Source organism: Haliotis rubra, unplaced genomic scaffold, assembly GCF_003918875.1.
Source record: "Haliotis rubra isolate DU_JTF1 unplaced genomic scaffold, ASM391887v1 Scf69, whole genome shotgun sequence".
In the NCBI taxonomy this organism is placed as follows: Eukaryota; Metazoa; Mollusca; class Gastropoda; order Lepetellida; family Haliotidae; genus Haliotis; species Haliotis rubra.
Window position 1 is genome coordinate 1,141,836 of NW_025767401.1, and position 11,425 is coordinate 1,153,260.

Sequence of the window (11,425 nt, forward strand, 5' to 3'; positions counted from 1 at the left end):
ACATTGTCTGAACTTCTCCACCATGTCGCCCTCTATTTTCCCAAATTATTACGAACATTTCTAAATCGTATATATTTGTTGTTTCTTTAACGCTGCACTCAGCAATATTCCAGTAACAGGGTGTCGGTCTGTACATAATCAAGTCTGGTCCAGATAATACAGTGATCAACATCATTAGCATCGTTCTACGCAACTGATATACGATGACATGTATCAACAGATTTAACGAGCCTGACCACCCCGATCCCGTTTGTCAACTCCTGTGAAAAGCATGGGTTGCTGAAGACGAATTTTAAGTGTTACAACGAAAAGGGTTAAATACGAGGCAACAGACAAAAAGCTTTGTTTAAATGCATCCATTTATTCATGTAACTATGAAGGTAATGTTAGCTTCAAGTTATCAAAGTCCGCGTAACCATACGATCCCGATCCTAGTGCCGCCATGCCGTGTTTGATATCAGATGGTACGGCAACATTGAACATCAAGTTGCCATTGATGAAACCTGTCGCCTGTGTATCCTAAAAACAATAGCATACAAACGAATCATAATGAGTTTTATTAATAGAACTAATAGGTCATAACAATATTTACGTGGTGATTAAACTGAAAAGTGAAATTCGTTATTCCTCCTTACATTTAGCATTTTCAGTAAGGTGAGACATTTGAGTCTTGGCCTGTGAACGGTAACAACGGTTGCAAACCTCAGGATTGGAAACCTCAGGATTGGAAACCTCAGTACAGTGCTGCAAACTTGTTTTTATACTTTTATAACACAGCGTCTTACAGTACAAATAGCAGTGAGTGAGTTTAGTTATCGCCACATTCAGCAATATTCCAGCTATACGGCGGCTGTCTGTAAATAAATAGTCTGGACCAGACAATCCAGTCATCAACAGCATGAGCATCGATCTGCGCAATTGGGATACGATGACATGTGTCAACCAAGTCAGCTAGCCTGACCACCAAATCCCGTTAGTCGCCTCTTACAACAAGCATGGGATCTGAATATCAGTTCTAACCCGGATCGTCATGGGTTGTACAAATAGCAAGATTATAAGGAACACATTATAATGGCTATACCTTTACAGTAAGTGACACTGTGTTCCAGTCCAGATCCACAAGCATCTTTCCAGTTGCCAAGGTAGTGCGCATGTCTGTAACAAAATGCGTGCAAAACCCTTTAGATATTGTGACGCCATGTTCCCTTCGGTAATCTTATTGTAAAAGTATACATATAAGGGGCATCGAAATTGAGTAGCAGCAGTGTCTTTATGTGAATAACAAGGGTTGCAAACATCAGAGAAAGGAACATGTATAAACTCAGGACATTTGAGAAAATAATAAAAGTTAACACACCAAATGAAGTCGTGACCATGAAGATGTTGCTCCTTGGGAAGATGAAGAAGAAGACACCCCTGCCCTGTACCAGCGAGCATCCTCCTTGGTCCAGACGGGCGGCGACGAAGGCTCCCTTAGAATCATTCGCTCCTGGTCCTACTCTGATGTCACACTCAATAGCGACATCATCCCTGGAGAGATTCATTATTCTATAGGTACAGTTACTAATGAACAAAGATTCATTATTCTATGGGTACAGTTACTAATGAACAAAGATTCATTATCCTATAGGTACAGTAACTAATGAACAGAGATTCATTATCCTATAGGTACAGTTACTAATGAACAAAGATTCATTATCCTATAGGTACACTTACTAATGAACAGAGATTCATTATTCTATAGGTACAGTTACTAATGAACAAAGATTCATTATCCTATAGGTACAGTTACTAATGAACAAAGATTCATTATCCTATAGATACAGTTACTAATGAACAAAGATTCATTATCCTATAGGTACAGTTACTAATGAACAAAGATTCATTATCCTATAGGTACAGTTACTAATGAACAAAGATTCATTATCCTATAGGTACAGTTACTAATGAACAGAGATTCATTATCCTATAGGTACAGTTACTAATGAACAGAGATTCATTATCCTATAGGTACAGTTACTAATGAACAAAGATTCATTATCCTATAGGTACAGTTACTAATGAACAGAGATTCATTATTCTATAGGTACAGTTACTAATGAACAAAGATTCATTATCCTATAGGTACAGTTACTAATGAACAAAGATTCATTATCCTATAGGTACAGTTACTAATGAACAAAGATTCATTATCCTATAGGTACACTTACTAATGAACAGAGATTCATTATCCTACAGGTACAGTTACTAATGAACAAAGATTCATTATCCTATAGGTACAGTTACTAATGAACAGAGATTCATTATCCTATAGGTACAGTTACTAATGAACAGAGATTCATTATCCTATAGGTACAGTTACTAATGAACAAAGATTCATTATTCTATGGGTACAGTTACTAATGAACAAAGATTCATTATCCTATAGGTACAGTTACTAATAAACAGTGATTAATTATTCTCTAGGTACAGTTACTAATTCCGAAGTTATCAGATGTATTGCATGTGTGCTAAACAGACTTACGGATATTTATTTATCAGATATCAATTTAGCTGTGTGATGAGATTCATCTCACTAAAAGCTGATTTGTAAACATATTTGTAACTTATCATTTACCTGCTTGTCTGAACAACAGCCGCTCCCATCTCGACATATTCCGCTCTGCACCAGGCCACAGGTCGCCTCAAGGTCATCTGTCTCATGACCTTTCCATGAGTGCCTCCAACGTTCGTGACCTCAAACGACCCAGTCTGTGGGGCCACATAATAGGGCTCCACACCCTCCTCATATTCTGCAATATAAAAATATAATAATATGGCACTCGGTTATATTGGGAGACCTTTTACTCAAGCTATTCCGTGACCTGCATCAACATGAATGCAAAATATGGCGTTATAGGAGAAGTACTTTCATATCATTCTTACGTTCAAAGTCCTCCGCATACGACAGTGGGAACGGGGCGGAATCTGGGGGTTTCGGGTGTTCCCCTTTATTTCCCGTCGTCAACGTCGTCAAGGTGAAGGTTGTGTTCGGGTAGATCGTCACATTGAAGACTCCGTTTACAACCTGTTTGGATTGAAATCAAATCATTAAGTGCGTATATTCACATCATTCCATTCTCCCAACTCTCTGAACTACAAGAGTTTGGAGACGTTGATTAAAAAACAAGAGAAAAGCACGTTATTGTTTAAATGAAGCTGAAAACATAAAATCTAAAATAATCCCAAGAGAAGCGGACCTTAAATTGATGACACTGGTTGACCAAAGTTTAAGTTGTCCTTGAAATCAAAACTAGATTAATATTATTATTACAAACAATTTTATAACAATATTTACTTAAAATGTATCGTTATTTCTATTTGACTCAATTTGCACAGAATGTGGAAAATGAAAAGGTTACCTGGACAGGAGATTGTTTCAGAAAGTTCTGGTTTTTGGCAGGATCAGAGAATACAGATGTTTTCCAGGAGTTGAGCTGTGCAATGTTTGCCTTTGAACCGACAGAAACAAACACGCCATGTTATTAACAGAAAAACGATTCAAATAATGGAAGAGGATACAACTGCAAACACAATTGTACAGAATGTCATCTATGTGATTCATCTCCAGAACGAAATCGCTTTGCATTCAACAAACTAAAGCGGTTAGAGTTTCCGAAAATAAAGCCATTATTTCTTGTAATAAATACACCATTGTCGATCGAGTCAATAACAGGTTAGGCTTTGCCTGTTGATGATCCTATAGTTATCCTATATCGTGGGAAGTTTGTTTCTTCAAGCATTTAAGCATAATGTATACACACATTATATTTTGCGCCATAACGACAAGTTAGTTTTCAGGTGTCAATACTTACAAATGTCCCTTTGATATGAAATGTGACGGTTTCCATTTCTGCATTCAGAGAGTACGTATCTTGATTCTGAAATAGAGCGCGGATAAGACATTGCAATGAGTTGACCATTGACAAAAGTCACTCGGTGTTGACTTAAATCATTAATCAGTAATCAGGGGATACTGAAACTGTTCTTCTACTAAATTCTTCATGTTACAGAAACATATAGACATGGAAAATGTCATATACATCGTCCCACATGTTCGGAAACCGTGGTGATTTGTGCATGCATTCATATCACTGGAAAAGCCACACTCTCTAATTCTAATTCGCTCCTTAAGACGCTGGATATATAAGTACTATGTCCTGCTTGATTCAAAATTCTCACCAATTTTTCAACGATGATTGTAAGGTCCTTCTTGTCCGGACTGACCATAGTGACGTAGGTGCCCCTTTAACCAGGTTCCCCACCCCGTACCCGTGCTTCAAGTAGATCCACCCGGGCTTGGTAAACTGGCCAGTATGAGCTGCAACATGTGTGATTCTGGCGTCATTAATGATGCAACAATAATTTATGATATAATTGTTTCATGGAAGTTTGTGATAAAACAAAGAGTCCCATACACCGAAGGCCATATCACAGTCGGTATGGTTTCATCGAAGCGAGTATGTACCTCAGAAGTGTATCAACTTAAAATGAGCGCTTGGGTTATTGTATTAAATTATTTGATTTGTTTAGATCGGTAATGAAACCCTAATGATCTTGATATTGGCGTAACTGACCTGCAAACCATATATAATCGAAGACGTCATAATGTCCACTCCAGGGTTCATTGGCCCTCATGAGACCGGCGGGGTAGAACGGTAACATGGTGTAGAAACCACACAGGGTTGACCACACGATGGTGCTGGAAGGATGGAGAGTGAAGAGTTTCACAGCTTGGTGAATGTGATATTTCTGTTGCTGCAGTTAAAATGCATTAACATCGGACAGACTCTTCTTCTCAAATGCATGCTGATGTTTTTATGACTTACATTCCCAACGTGACCGATGTTTTAATTTAATCAGATGGACAAAAATAGACCACTGACTATAGAAAACGTAATTGTAACGAACAAGATAGGGCAATCATTAAGCAAAATAGATAGATGATTGCTTATCATATAGGATCGATCACGTTTTAGATAATTATACTTATTTGAATCAAGTGAATGAAACATCAGGCCTGGTGCATGCGTGACATCAACCTAGCTAATGCCTACTTAATGGATGACTTTTTGGAAATGACTGATCCTGTTAATCATTTTAATGTATGGTTCGGCCTACCTTGTCATGTATCCATTAACATAGTTACGATTCCATTTCTGAAACATATTTCAGTAAAATACATCATTTCAGTAGCATACATAATTGCCACCAACGATGATGTCACCAATGTTGTCTTACCCTTCAGCATGTCTATAACATTTAAAAGCAAGTAACGACATATCTGTTCATGTGATAGGTACAAATGTATAAACCATCAAATGTAGTCAAATATCGAACGCAGAACAATCGAACAATAGGATACCCTGGGTTACTTAATTTACCCACAATTTCATCAAATCAAAGAGCAGCATTGGGTCCCTTTCCGGAACAAATGTCTTGCTAGAAGGAATTATGTGAATTCTAATTATGTATCGATGTTATGACAATTGTAATGTGATAACTTACAGCATTGCCACTATCTGAATGATCCTCCGAAGACCACAGAGGTTTCCCCATTTTCTGTGCCAGGGGGGAACTGTTAGTAGCAGGATAGTGTACCCTGAAATGACAGCAGGATCCTATATGGCACACTTTGAAGATGCAAAATATAATGACACGTATTCAAATACCACGTTCCGGGTATAGTAATAAAACAGAGCAATGTTGTTGTTCCGGTTCCATGTGTATGGAAACGGACTTGAGCACAAATATTCATCATGGTTGAAGGCAAGCGAGTTCTTTGAATTCTGTCGTATAACTTGAAATATGAATTTTAAAGCTGCAGCTGACGTTAGAAGAGAGGACTATCTGTGTTATACTCACCCCATGGCATAGATAGCATTGGCAAGTTCAGGGTCATTCAAAATATCAGTTGCGAAGTCGTCCCATTTGAAGTAGTCAGCAGCTACGATGAGCGTGTCTTGGAGGCCATTGTTGTCAAGGACTTTCCTCAACACCTGTGGAACAAGACAGTGGTTACATTATCGGGGCCCTAACTTCGAAATAATGTATGGACATAATAATATGGCCACGAAGCTTCACTAGGATTCACGTATATCAGTGATCTAATGCCGTTCACTAATCTATTCCTTTCCACTGATTTACCCACCTGAACTTATAGACAAGTGAGAACGCCTTGTATGTTCAATTATTTGATTCAGAGTGACACAAACTCTCCACAAGGCAATATGACATAAGTGATGATTACTTTCCAAGAGTCAAATATCCCTTCATGTCCAGCAATATTCCAACAGCTCCAGCCGTTGGTGTGAACATTTCACAACGTTTGAGGAACAATCAAGCATACTCGTTTCACGACGATTTCGAAGAGCGTCACACTACTCTTGCTCAGAAGTCGTTTGATCAAGGCTACAACATGCAAGGCTTCTGTAAAGCTTTCTCATTTTTATGGTAGAAATGTGGGGAAGTTTGAAAATCTGACACTTCAGGGACGAAGATAATGTCCGACATCTACTACCATTCCCGAACTTTTTCAGGTGTATAATTGACTTGACATTTGTGATGGGTGCCACCAATGGTCACGATATGCTCACCTTTTCGCAAACACATGGTTTTATACTTGATAGAGATTCATAAACACATGACATAGTCGAAATTGGAAATCAACTGCTTTTCGCATTTCTTATGGGTGCGGAAGGGGTTTCGTCGCTTCTGTTCATTGGTATTTAACACATTTTCAAAACAAAAGATACCAATCGTCGTTAGTTATGATTTAAAAACTCACCTTTATGTACGTTGTGTTGTATAGATGTTCATTCCAACACTGAAAGAAATCAAAATAGCAATCAAGATAACGTAGCATATTATCATTATCATAGTCAAACAACGTGATACTTACACTAAACTAGAAGACCGCGATATAGCAGTAGATCAAACTATAAATTCCACAAATGAAAGGTGTATAATATATGTATGATTACTTTCAACATTACCTTAAATCGTAATCAAATGTTTTCTGCGCGTTTCGGTTCATTATTCAAGAGTCGTTGGTCATTATTTTTAATGCCGCAAGAAAATGTTTGGGATAACAGGATTATACAGGTATGAATGTTAAGATGCACTGGATGATTATGTTTGGGATAACAGGATTATACAGGTATGAACGTTAAGATGCACTGGATGATTATCTTTGGGATAACAGGATTATACAGGTATGAACGTTAAGATGCACTGGATGATTATGTTTGGGATAACAGGATTATACAGGTATGAATGTTAAGATGCACTGGATGATTATGTTTGGGATAACAGGATTATACAGGTATGAACGTTAAGATGCACTGGATGATTATGTTTGGGATAACAGGATTATACAGGTATGAATGTTAAGATGCACTGGATGATTATGTTTGGGATAACAGGATTATACAGGTATGAACGTTAAGATGCACTGGATGATTATGTTTGGGATAACAGGATTATACAGGTATGAATGTTAAGATGCACTGGATGATTATGTTTGGGATAACAGGATTATACAGGTATGAACGTTAAGATGCACTGGATGATTATCTTTAGGATAACAGGATTATACAGGTATGAACGTTAAGATGCACTAGATGATTATGTTTCACATGTTGACCAAAAAAAATCTGCTTTCTTTTTGTTGACTCACAGTTGATTGGTAGTTGACCCACCTCGTTAGTACGATAGCCCTTCCATAAACGTCTATGTATATAATTAATGTATGGCCATAAGCAGCTACCCACCATTACATGAAGTTGATACAGACACTTGTCGCTGGAAACGTTTCCGTCCGAATCTCCAGGTTTCACTATATTTACATATACTCTGATACTTTGATACCTAATAATGTGGTAGAGATAGTCTGGTGGGTAAATCATTCGCTCGTTACGTCGAAGCTGATTTTTTTAGTGCTAACGCTGGTGTTCTCCGCCGTGATATTACCGTAATATTTCTAAAGGAGTACAAAACCATAGTCACGTTTCAAGGACTGAAGGATTATCAATACGTTACCTATATTATACATCATCAAAATATGCACAGTTTCGGAGAAGTCCTGAGTTTCTACGTGCTAAATATTTGTATATGGCGTTATATACTTCATAAATGTAATCAGACATTAGAACAAGCACTAAGAAGGCTACACAGATAAAATGTGATACCCCAATGTAATCTATTGTCAAGTTGTGGATCTTCTTGGCACCAATGACCCAGTTGGCCACATACTGCGCTGTACGTTCTGGCTGAGCATACACGCTACCAACAGGTCCTTCAAGCCAGCCGGGGAACCCCCACGACAGCCCGTACAGCTTGATGTCAGGGTTACGCTGAAATGAATGTGTAAGAGGAACATTAGAGGATTGCAACAGAACACTGAATCATAATCGGTACTAAGAAGAAGTCTGTGATCAGAGACTATAAAAATACCTACTTTCTTGGCTTCTTTCAGCATCCACCATTCATAACCCCTGTTGTAGTTCTGTTCATCGGGGGTCCTCATGTGAGTGGCCTCCGATCCCTCTGGAAACAAAACAATGTCAAATATGGGCGTCAGTATTTATTCTCAGGAAATAAAAGACGATTCTTTCTTTGAAATGTCTGACATATTTATTTGTAATCCAGTAAATTCTCATTCTTTAAATGATTTCAACGCAAACATTGGCTCTGCACATGCACATATTTTCGCATTCTGTCCTTACCTGAGCTTTGGGCATCGCCACCAATCTCGACTTTAAAGATATGAAGGGATGCGCCAAAGTTGGGCTGAAAGCACAGTGACATTATACTAACCTTTGAATTTCAGCACAGATTTGCATTACACGTATTATTAAGAACATCACTAAAATAATAGTATTGTATCGGACAAATAATGTCTTCCAGTTGTTGTCTAACAGTTAAGTCTTCTTTATAAACTAGCATGGAAGAGCATTCATTTTACTGCTGTGCGGCGTCAAGCAACAAACGCCGGTTTTATTTTCATTGTATATGTTACAGGGAATGTGTGAAACCAGGGATTTCACGTAATCCCTGAAAGATTCAGTGATTTCGCGAAATCACTGTGACCCCCAGGCATTTCATGTATTCCTTAAACTTTCTCACATTATAAATTTGGTGTTCTCTATTTCAATAAGGGCTTACAGGGATTTCATGAAATGCCTGAGCTAATATTTCAGTAATTTCATGAAATCCCTGGAAATTTTAGGAAATACATGAAATCCCTGGGGGTCACAGCGATTTCATGAAATCACTGACTCTTTCAGGGATTACGTGAAATCCCTGGTTTCACACATTTCCTGTAACATATACATATTGTGAGGGCTACCAGAGGCTCAGGAAATTTCAAGTGATGCATTTATATCACTACTATTTAAATATTTACACGCATTAGAATATGTTGATGTAATCTGCTTGATGGGCATTTAGAAGTTGGAAGGTAACTTAACAACATATGGTATGGATTTACAACTTCTTTAATATTTACAACACGACGTTTCCGGTCTTACCCCTTCATCATGTCATTATTCACCTGATGAAGGGGCAAGGAGTAGCCCAGAAACGTCGTGTTGTAAATATTAAAGAAGTTGTAAATCCATACCATATGTTGTTATGTTAGAATCTGTTTCGACGGATGATCGAAACTGAAATTCCCTGGTGTTACGTGTTATATGTACATTATCCACTTTTGAAATCTTGATTCACTCTAAGACAGATCTGTACTTATGATGTATTTATATCAATTTATCTATTTATATGATGTATTATTGACAAGACAATATACATCAGCTTGTTATATAGACCAGCTGTAAGACATGAAGATTAGTATACACGAAATGAAAACAAGACCTTTAACGTATCAATACCTTACCTTAAACAAGAAATCCAAAACTTCGTCTCTCTGCTGTTGTGGGTAGCTGACCAACAATTTTGACGTAGCCTGGAATATTCAGGTGGGTGAGTGTTTGTTATTCAGCCACTTGGCCAATGACTATATTCTACAGCCTCTATATAAAACATAGCATAGTAAGCCTGAAGATCGAGACGGGCCCGTTTCACAAAGCACCAAGGTGATCGTAAGTCACTAAGGCAACCTTAGTGCAATGTTAAAGAATAGAAGTTAAGGTTGACCTTTGTAAAGGTTGCTTCGTGAAAGGTGCCCCAGGTGACTAGACTGCCAGTGGATCATGGTCACAGTGCGCCAGACACACAAACACTCATCACACATACGTTTAAAATAACATTTTTCCTCAGAAATATCTGTAGATCATCAGTCAGCATATTTAATAGTTACTCATACTCAACAACCAAGCTGTCACACATACTCACCCCTCCGCCGCTGATGGCACCAATACCGTCAAATACCCGGCCATATCCAGGTGTGTCGTCCACGGGGTAGGTATACTGCCCGCTGCATGTGTAAACCAGAACCAACACTACATACGTCTTTAGAACACCCATGTTAGAGTTGTATGTTGCCTGTTGGTCGTACGACATGGGAGTAAGTGTCACGGATGGTGTGTGTGTTTATGTAGGTGATAACAGTGTCCAGATATACGTCCCAACCAGCAGGTGATACACTTATGATATCAGAAACACTGTCTTGGAATAAGATCATTCATTGATTGATCCACATTCATCTGCTTCTTGATTTAGGAGTTATCAGTTCCTGAGTTTATCAAGTGTACACATGAAGCACCTATATTTTAAGAACGCTGTATGACACACAACTGATATTTATTTGGGTTGGTTTCATATCATGTGCTACTCATGTGTTAGGATGGACAGATGCAGATCCATAGTCTCCACAATAATGTTTACATCTGTCGTGTGAGGGAATTGACTTTTGGTTGCAATAACATAGCGTCCTGTACTCGAAAATTCATATAATATATAATGAGTACTACTAGGTGATTGAGTTAATTATGTTTTACACCACCTTTAGCAATATTTTAACAATGTCAAGGCAGGGGACACCACAAATGGGCTTCACACAGTGTAGCCTAGTGGTTAAAAGCGATCGCTCGTCACGCCGAACATCGGGGTTCAGTTCTCGACATGGGTGTAAAACCATACGTAGATAAGAGAGGTGCTAAGTCTGAGGTACCAAGTCTGAGGCAATCAGAGTTCCAATGTATCTACGTAGCCTGTAGGGGATACCTACGTGACCTTCTGTCTGCTTCCAACAGATTCAAACACGAAGCACATGCCTCATTCAAGACGTTCTGGCAAATTTGGGATATTCTCAAGTGCAATGAGTAATATGTGTTGGTCGTACGGCAAGGCAAGAAGCCGGCGGTGATAACACACTGTTGTAGACAAATTCAATAAATAGATAACAATTTGTTGCTGTTATTGTTGTTAA

General features: G+C 38.3%; 1 protein-coding gene across 2 annotated transcripts; it reads right to left on the reverse strand.

Annotated features, from left to right (window-relative positions):
• Window positions 1-341: 341 nt before the first annotated feature.
• Window positions 342-10,550, reverse strand: LOC124258370 (galactocerebrosidase-like). Of its 2 annotated transcripts, XM_046692460.1 has the most exons (13): window positions 10,390-10,550; window positions 9,932-10,000; window positions 8,766-8,829; window positions 8,498-8,586; window positions 8,229-8,393; window positions 6,827-6,865; window positions 5,905-6,038; window positions 5,548-5,641; window positions 5,161-5,198; window positions 4,617-4,741; window positions 4,222-4,360; window positions 3,855-3,920; window positions 3,416-3,491 (listed from the first exon to the last, which is right to left on the reverse strand). In XM_046692460.1, coding segments are annotated over exons 1-12 (1,089 nt in total). In that variant the 5' UTR covers window positions 10,522-10,550; the 3' UTR covers window positions 3,416-3,491; window positions 3,855-3,919. The 2 variants fall into 2 exon arrangements, with proteins under 2 accessions (XP_046548417.1, XP_046548416.1); XM_046692461.1 differs by lacking the exons at window positions 5,161-5,198; window positions 5,548-5,641; window positions 5,905-6,038; ... (4 more) ...; window positions 9,932-10,000; window positions 10,390-10,550 and adding exons at window positions 342-519; window positions 1,082-1,155; window positions 1,358-1,530; window positions 2,618-2,792; window positions 2,926-3,067 and having other exon boundaries at window positions 3,402-3,491.
• Between the last annotated feature and the right edge of the window lie 875 nt (window positions 10,551-11,425).